At 41.2% G+C, this 17,848-nt stretch overlaps 2 protein-coding genes across 6 annotated transcripts in view; both read right to left on the bottom strand.

The window, feature by feature from the left end:
• Maml1 (mastermind like transcriptional coactivator 1) overlaps nt 1-727 on the bottom strand; it is a 39,142-nt gene extending 38,415 nt beyond the window's left edge. Inside the window, exon 1 of the mRNA XM_038328556.2 lies at nt 361-727. Coding sequence (XP_038184484.1) covers nt 361-696 — 336 coding nt within the window. The 5' untranslated portion in view covers nt 697-727. The remainder of the gene's footprint in view (nt 1-360) is intronic.
• A 2,146-nt stretch (nt 728-2,873) lies between these two features.
• Nucleotides 2,874-17,848, bottom strand: part of Canx (calnexin) — a 30,465-nt gene continuing 15,490 nt past the window's right edge. For all 5 annotated transcript variants that reach the window (XM_038324640.1, XM_038324639.1, XM_038324638.1 and 2 more), the window contains 11 exons: nt 16,986-17,127; nt 16,500-16,581; nt 15,447-15,639; nt 12,745-12,934; nt 10,573-10,686; nt 9,795-9,951; nt 8,072-8,287; nt 7,374-7,493; nt 6,113-6,233; nt 5,903-5,982; nt 2,874-5,073 (listed from right to left, as the gene is read on the bottom strand). In XM_038324640.1, coding sequence (XP_038180568.1) covers nt 5,020-5,073; nt 5,903-5,982; nt 6,113-6,233; nt 7,374-7,493; nt 8,072-8,287; nt 9,795-9,951; nt 10,573-10,686; nt 12,745-12,934; nt 15,447-15,639; nt 16,500-16,581; nt 16,986-17,127 — 1,469 coding nt within the window. In that variant the 3' untranslated portion in view covers nt 2,874-5,019. The remainder of the gene's footprint in view (nt 5,074-5,902; nt 5,983-6,112; nt 6,234-7,373; nt 7,494-8,071; nt 8,288-9,794; nt 9,952-10,572; nt 10,687-12,744; nt 12,935-15,446; nt 15,640-16,499; nt 16,582-16,985; nt 17,128-17,848) is intronic.

The raw sequence follows: 17,848 nt of genomic DNA, 5'->3' as shown, positions 1-17,848 counted from the left end.
CCAGGCCTACTGTGCCAGAACGCCCTACATCGTAGGCACTTCCAACGCCGGACTTGTTACAAGATGAAGTTCTCAACAGTCGGCAATCAAGTTTGGGAGAAAAGCTTATCAGCAACTAAAGTTCTGCCTTTCCGGCCCCGACTTCACTCAAAATCCCCACCGTAGTAACGTTTTCCCAAAGTACACTGCAGTGCCACTTCCCGAAGATGACAAGCGCCCAGCTCCCTGCCATGTTAGCCTCCTCCCAGGACCCAGACCCAGAAGTGGGGACGCCCGGGGAAGTTTCCCCGAGGCCCGATCCGCGCCGGGGGAGGCGTTTTCTGGAAAAGGGCTGATGCGGCAAGAGTCTGCCGTACTCACCGTAACCGGGCGGCCGTGCTCCGGGCCGTCGGCTGAGTCCAGGCGAGCGGCCGCTGGGGCCGGGGCGGGGGCCGGAGCGGATGCCGGGGCTGGGGCGGCGGCGGGCGGCTGCCGGTGCTTGCCGGCGCGCTTGGCCTTGGCCTGGATGCAGCGCTGGTGCAGGGCGAAGGTGTGCTGGCGCTCGAGCTCCAGGCGCTCGGGAGACACGGCCTCGTAGCGGGCCTCACAGGTGCTGTGGTGGCGCCGGCACAGCTCGATACGCCGACGGAGGCGCTCCATGACCGCGCTGTGCCGCGGCAGCGCGAACTCCGCCATGGGGCAGGTGGGCAGCACCATGGGCCGCAGGCGGCGCGGGCCGGGCCCGAGCCTCTCGGCGCCGGCTGGCACTTGGGGCTCCTCCGCTTCTGGTGGCCCCGGTCCGCCTCACGGCCGCGCCATGCCCCGGCGGGCGGTGTAGCGGGTTCGGGCGCGGCGGTGGGTCTTCCTCCGACCCCGCTCGGCCCGACTCCAGGCCAGCGCACGCCGCCCGCCTCAGGCCTTGGCCTGTCCCCGGCACCCCTGCCCCATTGTTTTCCGCGCCGCTGCCGCCGCCATCTTAAAATTGTTTTCGGGGCTTTCGGAAGAGGGTGGGGCCTGGGCCGGCGAACCTGCGTCACTGCTGATGGACAGCAGCTTTATCCAACCAGACAAAAGCCGCTGCCCGAGGGCGTGGGGACAAGCACGTTACGGATGTTCGGGTATTTAAACTGAACACTCAGGCGAGAAGGGAAGCCCCGAGGCGGGCTCAGTGCTGGAGAGTAGACTTGTGACTGACAGCAGCCTATCCAAGAGGAGCCACGTTTTCTCAACACCGCCCCCTGAAGGCAGTCCCTTCCGGGTTCGCGAGGAAAACGGGGTAAATCCGAGTGTGGTGGAAACCGCCAGACCCAGATACCCAAAGCGGTCTACATTTTCAGTCCGCCCACACTATTACGAGGTCACCCATTTCTGACCTAATTCCTTACATGCAGCTCCATAATTGTTTGAGTGACCTAGTAGAGGTTTCCCCCATTATAGCTGGCAGATCTAATAGGATTCATTGTTACTGTCAGCAAAATTTCACAACTTGGAGGGGGGAAAAGCGCGAAGCAGTCCTCAACCTCACTAGCGGAAACCGGAGTTAATTAGATCCCCAGGGGCTTACACTTAAAACCGATAGGCAAATAAAACTGAGTGACTCAAACTCCAACCCAAAGACACTAGGTTCCAGTCATGCAACTAGCAAGCAAATGGGCGAAGGAAACAAGCCGGGAAAGGACCAAAAAAAAAAAAAAAAAAAAAAAAAAAAAAAAAAATCTTAATGGATATTGTTTGCCACAGAAGATGCTTCGAGGCTGCGCACTAGATGACACCACCAACTCAAACATGTTACTCTTAACCTCTTAAAAGGGTTCATGAAAGTTTTATTTTAAAAAGCTAACAGCCAAATGTAGTAGAAAAACAGGAATTTTAAGTTTTTTGGTAAAGGAAGTTGGCTACAAAGGTAAATGGTGTCCTGCTTCTTACCAGTACCTAAACATTCCAATAACAATCAATCAAGTTAAAGGAGCAATCTTTTAACTTTTTGTGGGCAGTGCTGAAGGGTTGAATCCAGGACCTCAAGCAAACAACACCATTACCACTTACTACACACCCAGCCATGAACCTTTTTGAGACGTGTCAAGTACCCCAGATTGGCCTTAAAAGAATTGTCTAGCTGAGGCTGACCTTACTTATTCTCCTTCTGCATCCTGAGAGAAGGGATTACAGGGTGCACTATTATGACCCAGCTAGAAATACAAAGTTGTCTTTAAAACTCTAACGAGAAGCACTACATACACTGTGTATAATGTATCAATTCAGGAAGCAATCTAAAACCTTAAAAAAAAAAGATCTTCAGTATGACTTTCAATAATCTCCAATATGGAGCCAAAGCAAAGATTATCCACCCCCCTTTCAAGACATGATTCCTCTGTATAACAGACCTAGCTGGCCTTGAACTCATGGAGAGCTGCCTGCCTCTTGTCTCCTTAACACTGGGACTAAAGGTGTATGACACAACTGGCACAAAGATTATTTTCTAATAAAAACATTAAAATAGTTTCCATACATCTTAAAAAATATTATTTTAGGAGAGGGTGTAGTTCAATGGTAACACAGCAGTTCAAATCTCAGCACTGAAAGAAAAAAAAAACGTAAAAAAAAGGTTCCCTGCTTGAGCTGTTGTCCATTTTACCCAATTATATGACTAAACCATTACTGGACAGAGGAAGTTAAACACAAGCCAACAAAAAGATCAAACCATTATTCAACCAGTAAAACATATCTAAGGTTATCATAAAGTCCAGTCAAAAGCAGACTTAAACACAGGGCTTTAATGTAACACCATGTAGTAACATGACAATCTGAAAGTGAAGAGTACTTTGTGGACAAGAAACGGAAGACCACAGCTGAAGGCGTGGGCATTTTACAACAACGCAACAAGGAATCCAGCATAGAATATCAGAATGTAAGAGTTTATTATTATTATTTTTATTCAGTGCCAGAGAATAAAACCTATGGCGCTTTGCGCATGCTTGACAGTTCTACCTACTGAGCTATAACACCAGTCCAGTAAGCTTTTTGTAAGATGACTGCTGGTCATTCATTACTGTGTCAGACATTTAAGGAGGAAGAGGGTCCCAGAAAGACAATGACATCACCAATGATATAAAAAAATCTGTCATTTTATAGCCTGGGTGAAATAAAGTAGGCATCAAACATGTCAATGAAGAATGACTAAACAGATAAACAGATTTCTAAAAAGCAATCATCGCCATGTTTGCTTCAAGGAGAAACCTGCAGACATGTATTCATTTCTTGCTAGTAACTGTTTATTTCACTCTATACAATTTGGTAACATCTGCTACATAGCTATGGTACTGTGACCACAAACAACAGATGGGGATAAAGCACTGAACAGCAAGAAAAATGCATTCCACCCTCAAAAGAAATGAAATGAACCAGTGTTTAAAAAGACAACAAATAACAAGCCTTCATCCATTACAAATATATTTTCTTTCCCAGTATCTCCCCAATATAAACACTGTGGAGTGTTTATATATATTCAGTGCAAGGAACAGTATCATCGGTACAATTGGAACGCCTCTGGAGAAAGAATAAACTTGAAACATCTGTTTCTGAATACATTTCAGTGTGGTATAATGATATTATCATCACACCATAGTGATGCGGGAGAGGCTCTTCTAGCACCCATCTGCATTCCACATGAAAAACAACTCTAAATTCACTTTAAAAAATTCTTCAAGCCACAATAAAAAAAATTTTTGGAACAGGACTGCTTTATTGTGTGAATTTTAAGACACAACTGTTACATGAACTGCAAATGAAGATTTTAAATATCCTACAAAAGTCAAATAACTCATGCTATGTGTCAATTCTCCCATAAACACTTTTAGCCTATGTTCAATTACAGTTAATTCTGAATTGGCCCACCTCTGGATTAGACTTTCTAAAGTCCAGACAGAGTAAAAGAAATAGACACTAATGAAGTCTGTAATCTATCCTGTAGTTGGACCCTGGAAAGGTATGGGCCTGCTTAAAATAAGAAACAGATGTAATCACAGTAAAGCTAACACTATGCAGAGCTTATAATTTTCAGCAACGGACTGCAAGCTGCACTGTGAAGAAAATGCATAGCAGAGAAAGCTGGGGACTGAGGAGACCCGTGAGGAAAACAGTGTCAACACAGTGGAACAAGTGATGAAATTGTCTACTGAGGCACCACCAGCATTCCTTAAAAAGCCTTGAGTTCCAGAGGTCACGTGCTGTCTGGCCTCCTGTATGGGAAGTGCAGTGTGAACAGCCGCATTAAGCCAGCTCCTCTCCTCTGCAAAGCTGTCTGTGAATGGAGCAGTCCCAAGGACAACACAACACTGCACTTTATGATTTGACCAACACCAAGTGAAAGTCTCCTTTTAGTTCTTTTTGGGTCTATTCAATACAACTCAAAGGGAACTTTTGATATAAATTTGGGCTTCCATCCAATTCCTCTCTTATATCCTTAGGAGGAATTAAGTAATGGAAGCACACAAAACAAGATTATAATCACAAATGACTGCACTTGAACGTGATTACAATTTTAGGGACAGAGAGACACATGAATGTTTTAATACCAAACTTAAAAAAATTGTTATAAAAACTGCAATTCATTCCCCCTAGCATTCCTAATGTTGGTGTTATTTCTGCATGAATAGATTAATATATTAAATTAAACCAAGATTTTAAACTGGCAAAAATTCTATTAAAAAAAAAAAAAAACCCAGAAAAAAGAAAACAAGGGGGGGGGGGCCCAAAGATTTTAAAAACATCAAAACAAAAACACAAGTTAGTTGCTTAATGTTACATTTCACAACCATTATTATGTTAAATGTTCTTTTCTACAGAAACAGGGTCCTTTACAACTGCAATTATTTACTGCTAGATGTTTAAAATTACAGACTAGTATCCACTGGAACCTGTAGATGGTGGTGTCTTGAGGTTTTCTGAGTTCCCACCTAAGGTATACCAGGCCCTCTCCTAGGACCATACTTGCAGGGGGAAGGGAGGGAGGAAATCACATATCAAGTTCTTAAGATTGTTTCACTCTCTTCGTGGCTTTCTGTTTCTTGGTGATCTGTTCAAAATTTCATCCTCCTATTTAGATGAAAAGAAGAGAAGTTCACCATGTAATTAGCATATTTTAAAACAAACTTTTTGCCATATTTCCATAACCATTTAACTCATAATTGGGGAAAAACAGGAGGAAAAGTATATTGTTTTAGGTAGTGGAATTACAGGCATCCAATTTTAGTTTTTTCCAAAAGCATGTACTTTCCTCAAACCTATCAACATTTTCTTTCATTTGGGAGGGTCATTATTTTTATTTTATGAGTATTTGCCTGGATGTGTATCCACACAGCATACCCGGTACCCTTGGAGCCAGAAGAGGGCACTAGATTCCCTTGGGACTGGAGTTACACAGACAGTTGTGAGCCATCATATGATTGTCAACAACTGAACCCAGGTGCTCTTAAGAGCACCTACAGTGCCACATAAAATAAGTAGGGTGGAACATGCACCTATAATACTAGGCATGAAGGCAGAAAAGTCAGAAGTTCAGTATTATCCTTGACTACAGAGTTCAATCTCAGTATGGGCTATATGTAACCCTACCTCAAAAAGTTTAAAATGTAGTGGTATGCAAAAAATACCTTGGAGGAGACACAAATGTCACAGGACTGTTAAACTCAATACCCCTCTCTCAGAAAGCATATTTTCTCTCCCAACTTCTACATATTACAAACAAATAAGCAAATTTTAAAAAAAGTTTCCACACAGAAAAATACCTTTTGAGATCAAATAAAATCCTCTGGCATCTTTAAGCACTTGCACTCACATACACTCCTCACACTAATTAAAAAAAAAAAATCACTTAATAGATACACTCTCAGCTTAGATGGCTGGAGGTATTAGCCCCCTTTACCTCTGCTGTAGGTTTTCTATCTTCCTCATCTTGACTGCCACTGCCACCATCTTCTTCAGCATCACTTTTCTGTTTCTCTTCTAAGACAGAAAATAAAATAATTGAACAAACCTTCACGTCTGGCTTTGACAACAATGAGCATAAAAACAATCTTTCCTGTAACATGTTTTGTTAGTCGGGATTTAGGACAGAGTTCTCGGCACCACTCACCAAGTTTCTCTTCTTCTTCCTCTTCATCCCCCTTGTTCTTCTCTTCTTCCTTCCCTTCCTCCTCCTTCACGTCTGGCTGGGGAGCATCCGTCTTCTTGTACTCCACAGCACTGGACTGTTTCTGAAATGTTACCAAGTGCAAGAATCATGGTTATGTCGTCACAAATATATTACTCAACTCCTAAATGTCTGTGGAAAAAATATGTCCACATTTGGACAGGGCAGATATGCAGAAATGTAAAAGACATAATTCTAATTCATTTCTTATGGGAGGGAAAATGAGGGAAGCAGAGAGAGAGCAGTACCAAAATAGAATAAACAATAAGAACAAAGGTTTAGGCAGGAAGTCTAGGCCTAGCTTGTCAAGCTGACTCAGACACAGATACTCCCAAGAGTGGTGAAGGTAAGGTTGGAAAGAGACCTTTGAATCTGACAGAGTGCCATATATACAGGTCCAATCCTAAGTTACAAGACAGTGTGTAACAAGGTCTGAATAAGAAAAACACTGAAGCTTTAAAATCTGCACGTACAGTTTAAAGAAGTATTGCTTTGAGAGAGTGAAAGCACAGAGGGAGAGATGCATGAATACCTATAGGTGAAATAACAAAAGGTAAGAATAAAATAACACCAGGAGAAAAACTGACTTGTGCCCAGATGGCTGATCTCATATCTAAGTCGTTCCTTTTTTCTCTAAAAGGAACATTAAGAACAGTAGAACAGAGTGACAAGCCCTGTCATCTGAGCACAATGGGCACTGAGAAATGGTGGCTAAGGTTTTACAAGTCAATACAACCATGGTGTACTTACTAGAGAGGGGAGCCAGGCAAGGAGGACTAGGTGCCAGTCCTGCCCAGTGTCCCTACATCCTATCCCAGGTTTGCCTGTATGTCCTGATTGTGCAGAATAAAATGCTCACTCCATTAGTAGGGTGCTAATTTGAGTTGAATGCTGTTGTTTGTCACACTCAAGGGTAGGTTTTAATTTTAAATAAAGGTTTCTATTTTACTTTTTTTAATTGTTATTTAAGGTGGTCAGAGGACCTGTGCTAGAGTAGCCTCCTTTGAAGTCTGGCAAGATAGAAGTGTCACCTCCCCTGGCTCAAACCCAAAAGTAAACTTGTTTTTAAAAAAGTCAATGCAAAATAATAATCAAGTACTTATCAAATAGCTACTAAAGAAAATCTCAGTCAATACAATGTTAGTTATTTTTCATTAACATCAAAAGAGCTCATTCTAAAAGTAGCTCTAAAGAGGCATCCTACCTTTCCAGAACAGCAGAAGAGGATCACAAGGAACACTGGCAAAGCTACAGTCAGAATGTAGACTACCCAGAGCCATGGACGCTCTTCAGCTGCCTCCAGCATCTGCCCCACTACACCTGGCTGAAAAACCAAACAATAATTCAGAGAACTGGCTTTTGATACCAAATACAGGCTAGACTGATTGTTCCATGTTTACTCCAGGCATCGTGTGCAACTTAAGTTGTTGCCTTTTCAAAGTCAAACTAAGATACACATAAGGAAAATAGAAAAAAGCCCCCATTTTCCTGTCTTGCCATGATGAGGTTTCACCTTCATAGACACAGCAAAAGGTGGCTTGTAATAACCGCAAAAGGCCCCTTACACAGGAAACAGAGACGAAGAACGTAATGTCTTCATACCAGTTCTTTGACCCTTCAAATCCCAGCTCAGCCACACTATTAGTTACTTGAAAACTCCATACAAGGGGTAAACTAAGATTCAGCAATGTTAATGCATTAAAGCATACTTAAATGGTAAACATGCACGCACTTACACTGCACACACACATACAGGACTCTAAAGCCAGAATATGAGACTAATAAAATCAGGTCTAAATACTAAAAAAACAAAACAAAACAAACAAAAAACCCTACTTTTCACCAAGTGATCAGTACCCCCCAGAAGCAGATACAAATGTACAGTAATAAACACTCACTAACCTCAGCAGCCCCATCAGCAGCTTTCTTCAGGCCCCACCCATCATTGGCCCAATCGTCAACTACTCTGCGGTCACCACTAATAATAAAGTTGTCAAAAAAAATGTCGGAAGTCATGGACCAGAGCTCCAAGCCAATAGCACTGAAAGGAGTCATCTTAAAAGGTTCCAGGTCTTCAAAGAAATCTGGATTTGGTATTTTCCTTGGTTTCCAGACTCCCTAGTTTTTGAGGGTTTTTTTTTTTTTTTTTTTTGGTGGGGGGTGGAGAAAAAAAGAAGTTTCAAAACATCATTTCAGATAAAGAAAATCTGTAGCTCATTTTGCATGTTCAACGGAGAAAACCATTAACTTTATAAAATTTAAATGAACAGCAGAACAATAAACACTAATGATGATTTTATACTCTGATTTCTGGATTCCACCTAACTCAATTTCCAACCTCCAGATCTTATTCTGAACCAACCCATGGTGGCTCTGTGCAGCCCACTCCACCCTTATCAAGTGTTGGTGGAATGCAGTCAGTAAAGCCATTTCCCAGAGGTGATTTAAAATAAAATTTATAGATTTCAACTGTAATTTACCTCTAAATAATAACTAAAAAAGTACTGACTACAAACATCCTGACACATGTGTAACAAGTTTTAGCTGCGATGACTCTCAAACAGTGATGGCTAGGGATGTGGTTCAGAGGTACAGAGCTTACCTAGCATGCATGAGACACTGGATTCAGTCTCAATACTAATCCTCAACAAAACAACCCACTAGGTGGCTGTCTACAGAATAACTGCTAAATGTCAATTTGGTTTGGTTTTGTTAAATAAGGTTTCACAAAGCCCAGGACAGCCTCAAACTACTCCTGATTCTCCTAATTATAGCTGAAGTTGAACTTCAACTCCTGGTCCTCATACCAATAACCAAGTGTTAGAATTACAGGCATGTACTGACATATTCAGACATCTAAATGGCAAGCCAAAGTACAATTTTTATTTCATCTTGGTTATCTAAATGTACAATTAAAAACATACAATAGAAAAAGCACACACAGTATATGTATACAGATGTAGCTGGCTATACCTTACATCTTAAAGTCTAAGTGGAAATGATTAGTTTTCTTTGCTTGGAAACTGAAGCCAAATAAAGATCTGAATAGATACATTCCCAAAATACAACTGGGGCTTCACAACTGCACTATACATATTCCAGTCACTTCATGTGTACTTGTCTTTTGGCAGGTGAAGAAAACCAATGAGACCAAGCAATGGACTGACTTTACATGGCAAGATCCAACTCCCATCACAATTCCCTTATGGTCAATCTAACATGTGGATCCTGTGGCTGAAGCAACCCTGACACTTGACAATAGGGCATGTAAGTTCTTCTACCCCACACTTATTCATTTATTTATTTGTCTATGGTTTTTCGAGGCAAGGTTTCTACCTCTGCCTCCCCAAATGCTGGGATTAAAGGTATTAAAGGCATGCACCACCTCTGCTTGGCTTCTACTTTCATTTTTAAACAAAGGTTACATAGCAACTGTGAACACTTTTCTCTGCTGTTTTAGGTTTTATGTTTAGCCTATTATCCAATTGTCTCTTATATTTACTTTCTCTTCTTGATTCAGCATCTTGAATACAGTCATCAAACCTGCTACCTTCACTACTGCTCAAGCTTGTACCCAGATAGAAACAGATTAATAAAAAGAACTAAATCATCAAGAGGCACAAACCTGGTAGTTAGGATTCTCAATCATGGGAGGTTTCCATTTACCCTTATAATTGGGGTTGTCAATCATAGGTCGCTGCCAGACACCACACCCAGGAGCTGACTCACATTTAGGGTTGGCAATCTGAGGAGCCTCCCATTCTCCATCCATATCCTCATCCCTGTGGAGAGGTACAAACAAGTTACAAGTGAAGAGCCAGCCCTATGCTCTCAAGATGCTGTTGGAGCTGTATCAGCAGCAAACTACAGAACAGTAATCTCATTTCTCACTTCCAGTAGCAATAATCTTTCATAAAAGATCAATTTTGTTTTTACAAAATGAAATAAAGTTTGTAGGTCTCACTTATTGACTTTTGGGGGTGGGGTGGGGAGGATTTTTCTGTGTAGTCCCGGCTGTCGAGGAATTCTCTGTAGATCAGGCTGGCCTTGAACTAAAAAAAAGCTCTGCCTGCCTCTGAGTGTTGAGATTAAAGTATGCACCAACACACCTGGGTTCTTGTCTTTTCCCTTGCTTCCTTTTGTGTACGCAAGCGCACGCATTTATTATTTTATTTATTTACTCATGTTTTTCCAAGACAGAGGTTTCTATGTATAACAGACAAACCTGGCTGTCCTGGAACTGACTTTATAGGCCAAGCTGGTCTCAAATCTCATAGATATCTGCTTGCCTCTGCCTCCCCAGTACTGTGATCAAAGGTTTATTACAACATCACGTCCATAGCTTTTGCTTTTAATTTAAAACAAAACAACAGGTAATTCTAAAAGCAAACTCGAATGCTCACCAATCCTCTGGTTTTTCTGCATCAGGGTCTGAGATATAGTCAGGCTCATCTTCTAGCCAGCCTTCAGGCTTTGTGGCCTCTTCATCTGGAATTTTAGCAGGGGCATCTTCATCCCTTAAACAAAACAGAAAACACCAGCTATGATAACACTGGCCAGAGAAGAAAAGCAGTCAATGTTGTCTCTTAGAAAACTGAACTAATTCAACCTAGAAAATATTTGTAAATCATGTATCTGGACCTACTGAAACTCAACTGAAAACAGCAGCCAAGGATCATGTAGACATTTCTTTACTGGAACTATAGGAATAATCCAGAGTCAGAAGAAAAGATGCTCAACATACAAATAAACACAAATTTAAAATTATCTGGGTATGTTCTGTAGTGGGGAGCTGCGGGCAGGCCTGCTTTTCATCCTGCCCGGCTCCCGGCCACCGGTTAGCTTTACACCCGAAATAACAACACACAAACTGTATTCATTTAAACACTGCCTGGCCCATTAGTTTCAGCCTCTTACTGTCTAATTCTCACATCTTGACTAACCCATATCTAATAATCTGTGTAACACCACTAGTGGTGTCTTACCGAGAAAGATTCAGCATGTCTGACCTGGTGGCTGGCTCCATCACATCTGACCCAGAGAGGAGAGGCATGGCGACTGTCTGAGCCATCTACCTCACTTCCTTCTTCCTGTTCTGTCTACTCCACCCACCTAAAGGCTGGCCTATTCAATGGGCCAAGGCAGTTTCTTTATTAACGAACGAAATCAACACAAACAGAAGACTCTCCCACATCAGGTATGGTTGTGCACACCTATAATTCGAGTACTTGGAGGCAGATAGATCCCTATTCGTTTGAGGCCACCCTGGTCTATATAGTAGGTTCCAGGCCAGCTAGGGTTATATGATAAGATTCTGTCTCAAAAATAAATTCCAAGAAATATTTTTATTAAACAAATAAACCCAAAATACTGAAAAAACAAAAACAAGCAAACAAAAATATGAGAGCTGCAGAGATGGCTCATTGGTTAAGAACACTGGCTGTTTTTCCAGAGGACCTAGGTTCAATTCCCAGCACCCACAAAGCAGCTCAACTGTCTGTATCTTCAATTCTAGGGAACATGACACCTTCACACAGACACGCATGCAGGCAAAACATCAATGCACACAAAAAGAAAATATCAATTAAAAAATTCAGAATGTTAGCTTTTTTTTTGTTTGTTTTGTTTTTCGAGACAGGGTTTCCCTGTGTAACAGTCCTAGCTGTCCTGGAACTAGCTCTTGTAGGCCAGGCTAGCCTTGAACTCACCTCCCGAGTGCTGGGATTAAAGGCGTGCGCCACCACGGCCCGGCCCAGAATGTTAGCTTTAAATGTAGATGTAGTGGAGTATCACTCAGTAACACAGCACACATTTAGTAAGTATGTGAAGACCCTGGGTTCAATCCCTAGCACAAAACTCAGTAAAAACCAGTAGGAAAGAAGCACTGGAATGGCTGGATCAAGATACTGCCACAAGCCAACTCTGTCAGTGCAAAGAAACCACAACAGTTTTAGCATCCTGTAGTTTATAAAATGGTGAGAGATAATTTATATTATCACTACTGGGTTCTTTCCTGCCACAGTAATTGGTACTCTTCTCCCCTATAATAATTGTATAAATTCCCCCTTCTCTTCTTGTAATTGGACACAAGGTAGCCCAAACTAGCTTCTGTTAGGACCCAGGCATTATGCTGGCCCACCTTCTGTCAGTTTGCAGAATGTGTCCACTGGCATTCAGGCAAATACTTAGCGCAGGGGCCCTACAGCTGTCATGCATTGTGTGGCTATGCCATGTGGCTGCATAGGGATCTGTATGCATGCAAAAAGGTTCCCTTACAAACAAGTTCCACCTGCCCCTCACTCTTACTACTCCTAGTTGACTGTCACACTCCCCTTCATCTCCCTATCAATAAACTCCCACATGGGTTTATTGTATATTGTGTTTCCTTCTTTCTCTGCCACTGCTCGACAACTACAGCTTCACCTTACAATATTTCTTCTGCCTTAGCCTCCTGAATATTCAGATTACAGATTATTTAAACAATCAGATTTCATTCAACCAACATTTAGATGTTCAAGCTATGTGGAATACACAAACTATTTGCTAATACTCAATGATGGAGCACCAAAATTTACCAGTCATCTGGCTTGACAGCATCTGGATCTGGTATTTTGGGCCTTTCATCCCAATCCTCAGGCTTCCGGTCTCCTGGGTCCTCAATTTCACGTGAAGGGTTTACAGCAGGAGTCATGTCATTTAGCAGATTTCCACTGTTCACAACAGACTGGTCAACTAATATTTCAAAACTATTGTCTGGGTTCAAGACTGAAAAGAAGTTTAAATGCAATTAAAAATATTGACTTAACCACTCATCCCAACATTCCCATCAATCCAACACCATGTCTTCTAGAGAAAGAGCCAGTGAGTAGTCATGGACAAAGAGCTCAGGGTACTGGGGTCAGAGTGTCAGTCAACAAAGCCTAGTTCTTAAGAGCCTGGAGGCCTCAATGCCATTTTCTTGGGGTCCTAGAAACTACAAATGATAAATTTTAATAAGGTATTTTTTCCCCTCCAATCTGGAGATCAACCCTATGGTCTTGTACACATTAGACAAGCATTCTTACCCCGGAGCTATCAAATAGTTACTAAACTATTTAATAATGATAGTTTTTTTTTTTTTTTTTTGGTTTTTCGAGACAGGGTTTCTCTGTGGCTTTGGAGCCTGTCCTGGAACTAGCTCTTGTAGACCAGGCTGGTCTCGAACTCACAGAGATCCGCCTGCCTCTGCCTCCCGAGTGCTGGGATTAAAGGCGTGCGCCACCACTGCCCGGCTAATAATGATAGTATTAATTTATCAATTTAATAATAGTAATTATTATTATTATTTAACTATTAAAATAGTTAAAGGAGCTGGATTAATAGTTCAGTGGTTAAGAGAGCTCTCACTGCTCTACCAATGGACCAGCGCTCAATCCCAATATCTACATGGCTGCTCACAACCTTCTATAACTTCAGTAGCAAAGGATATGACAACATTTTCTGGTTTCTATAAGCACTAAGCACACATATGGTGCATTAACATGCACTGAGGAAAAACACCCATACACATAAATAATAATTAAAAATAAGTAAAAAATAATTAAAAATAAGTAAGTAAAGTATTTAATTTTTAAATAATTAAAAATAAGTTGGAGAGATTGTTCAATGGATAAAAGTTTTGGTTGCTCTTCCCAAGGACCCAGGTTTGGTTCATGACACCCACATAGTAAGGTAGCTCACAACCATCTGTAACTTTAGTTCCAGGTCTAGTCAACACCCTCTTTTGAGCTCTGAGGGCACAGCATGCACACAATGCACATACATACACACAGGCAAACACCCATACACATAAAATTAAAACGTAAAAAGCTGGAAAATTTATGACACCAGGCCAGACGTGGTAGTGCATTTCTCTAAGACCAGCACATGCTAGACAAACCAGGTTTGAGGCTAGGAGAGGTTATGTAGCAAGACCCTGTCTCCAAAAAAAAAAAAAAAAAAAAAAAAAAAAAAAATAAAAAAACTTGTTGGGCATGGTGGCACACTCCCGTGATCTTAGCACCTGGGTGATAGAAGCAGGGTCAAAGGCATTCTCAGCTACCCAGGAAGTCTGAGGTCAGCCCAAGCAACAACCAAAAACAATGGCCAGGTGTAATGGCATGTGCCTTTAATCCTAACACTTGGGAGGCAGAGACAGTTGATCTCTGTGAGTCTGAGGACAGGCTGGTCTGCATAATGAGTTCCCAAGACAGCTAGAGCTACACAGTGAGACACTGTCTCAAAAAGAAAGAAATAAAGGAAGGAAGGAAGAAAGGAAGGGCTGGTGAAATGGCGTATCAGCATATAAGGCACTTGCTACACAATCCCAATTAGATCCCAATAACCCACATTAGGGCTGGAAAGAAAACAATCAACCACGACCCACAAAGGTCTTCACTGAAAGAATCCAGAAAAATGGCTCAGTGGTTAAGAGCAGTATTTGGGAGGCAGAGGCAGGAAGATCTCTGAATTTTAGGACAGCCTGGGATCCACAGGAAAATACTGTCTCAAACACCAAAGACATTTTTTTCTCAGATTGTAAAAACATCCTAACTTGTTGACTGATGTAGTGAAGAAATCTTAACTCCTATTGCTACATAAAGGAACAGAAGATGATCTGCTCTACAACTCTGTAGCCCAAATGCTTACATGCAACACACTACATATGAAAAAGAAACTAGCTCACCTACAGGTATTAAATATTGGAATGCTAATATTTCATTATAATTTTTAATGTAATAATTTAGGAAGTTTTCCGTCAGTAGTAGTTCTAGTGCAATTTCAGGTACAACTGGAAACTTCCATTCTAATACAGGCCATGTAAGTGAACACCCATACTCTGGCCATGAAGGGAGCTAAAACTGACCTCACTTTTTTCTTTCTCAGCACACTGGCCTGGAACCCTCAACACAGTCTTTCACATTCCTGGTATTAGCACATATTTTCTTTCTGTACTAAACCTGTGACCATGGAAGTTAATTTACACACATGACATCGAGACCTTCTCAGTCACCATACATTCTCCTCTCCATCAAATTCTCCTTTGAGCCCATAAGCAGTTTAGCAGTTTCCTGGTGAGTGGGAGCATAGTCTGCTATCCACTTTCACTGGAAGGTAATAAACAGGGTCTTTCCCAAAGATCTTTTATACAGAAACGGCTTAATTGTAAGCATCAGTATTCTTCAAGTCTGCAAACTTCACATTAACCAGATGATAAGTACACAATGTCTTATACTCCCAAACAGCTGGTTTTTCTTACTTAATGTGTAAAGATGCGTTTTCTTGTCAGTGAAATAGGTCTTTAAATCTGCATCTGGCCTCTTAGCGTGCTTTTCTTCATATACACCTGTCTTGGGGTTTTTGTGGCGAAAGATGAAGTGCAGTTTGTAGTCCTCTCCACATTTATCTGGACCAAACATAATAGTATAGGGAGTCTTGTCGTGGAATTGATCCTTAAGACACAAAGGTGGAGTGATTTAATAACTCTAGTCAAAAAAATTCAAAAAGCAATCTTTGAAAAGTATATAATACTTCCTCATCATAAAACTTCATACAAGGGGCAGAAAGATGGCTTAGAGGTGAAGAGCACTGGCTGCTCTTCCAGAATACAGGTTCAATTCCCAGCACCCATATAGCATCTCACAACTAACTGTCTGTAATCCAACTCACGTTCATACAAACACCAATGCACTAAAAACATAAAAAAACTCCATACAAATTAGCCTATTAAAGAAAATCTCAAGGTTTTACAGAGCTTGTTCTGATACAAACGAAAAAAAAAAACCTAGTAATCTCCACAAATATTAAAATGCTGAAGAAAACAAAGCTACATGCATGTAAGTTTCTTTCAAAAACAAGAAATAAGTGTGAGAAAACAGAAAATTGCCAGGACATGGCTTTAATCCCTAAGGAAGAGGCGAGGCAGGTGGATCTCTGGGAGAGTTCAAGGCCTGCTATGTCTACACAGCAAGTTCCAAGCCTGCCAGGGATACACAGCAAGATCCTATGTCAAAATAAAATAAGTAAAACCACAAAACAAACAAACAAAAAAAAACCCTAAAGATTCCAGTTAATAAACCAGAGACAAAATACAGCTAGAGCTTCAACAGTCACCTTTTCAAGTCACAAGCCCATCAGGATCAAACCTCCATGGCTCAACAGCAGAACAGCCTTTCTTTTCAGAGGTCTTACAAACTTCTTTTTCTCTCTTTTTTTTTAAATGATGGAAATTGAACCCAGGGCCCTATGGTAGGTCCCTACCCTACCACTGAGCTCTTAAAACAAATTTTACATAAGCAGACAGAGTACCTACCAAGTTGAGTTCTGAGGTCTTGGAAAGCAGCTTCACATAGGCTCCACCACACTCTATTCCATTCTGAAAATTAACCTCATACCTAGTTTCAGAGAGAAAAGCAAAAAATTCCCTTGGCATTTTGAAAGAATTTCCTAATTGATTTCTCCCCAGCCTGGTCATGTTTTATCACAGGTCATATGATTAGCTCCATACAAAGGATTTGATCCTTTACTGTTTTCATGTGGCCACTCAATCATTTAAAAAAAAAAAATAATAATCCTTAATGCAAATTCCAGACATCTGCTTGCTAGCAAGAGGGTAAACAATCAGACTGCTTTAAAGTAACTTGCTAAGCAGTTAAAAACAAACCACTCAACATGTTCGACTTTAGACAAAATTCCTATTGTAAACAATTCATGGGTTTTTTAGTGTATGTTAAGTTTTAAATCATCAACTGAGATTACAGTTTCTAAATAAACTCTATAAAGCAGGCACTGAACTTACTGAACAATGAGAGGCTTCGTATCAAATAGGAAGGGCTTGTTCAGTTTAGCAGAGATGGCATGATGCTTGGCCCGAGACATCAGTATAAGTCCTTTATCACCTGGAAGCTTTGTGTCCTTCATTTCATCTACCTCCCACTTTCCTAAAAGACAATACAAAAAGGTTTTCCACTGTTACCCTTTCAATGTTTATTTTACTATAGAGTGCATGTGAATCTGTCAAATGGTAGCACATGGTTTGGAAATAACTGTAACTTATTCGTCGTACCTAAAGAAGAACTTCCATTTCTAACATGGTAATTAAATAGGTCTATTTCTATAACATATAACGCCAGATACAAAGATGTATAGTTCCTAAGGAAAAAAATCTGAAAATCTCCTTTTTAAACTATTTTCAGCCAGGCAAGATGGCATAAGCCTTTAATCTCAGCACTTAGGAGGCAGAGGCAGGAATTGAGTTTTAGGCCAGCCTGGTCTACAGAACATGTTCCAAGACAGCTAAGAACACAGAGAGAAACCCTGTCTCAAAAATAAATAAATTGGGGGCTGGAGAGATGGCTCAGAGGTTAAGAGCATTGGCTGCTCTTCCAGAGGTCCTGAGTTTAATTCCTACCAACCACATGGTAGCTCACAACCATCTGTACTGAGATCTGGTGCCCTCTTCTGTCGTGCAGGCAGAAAACTGTATATATAATAAATAAATAAATCTTTAAAAAATAAATAAATAATTTTTCAGCTGTGCATGAATGAAAGCACATGCCTTTAATCACAGAACTTGGGAGGCAGATGTAAACCTATGAGTTGGAGGGAAGCCTGCTCTACACAGGAGGTTTGAATTGAGCCAAGTCTTAACCTGAACAAGGA

This window comes from Arvicola amphibius, chromosome 4 (genome assembly GCF_903992535.2).
Source record: "Arvicola amphibius chromosome 4, mArvAmp1.2, whole genome shotgun sequence".
NCBI lineage: Eukaryota > Metazoa > Chordata > Mammalia > Rodentia > Cricetidae > Arvicola > Arvicola amphibius.
This window is presented reverse-complemented; position numbering and strand designations above follow the sequence as displayed.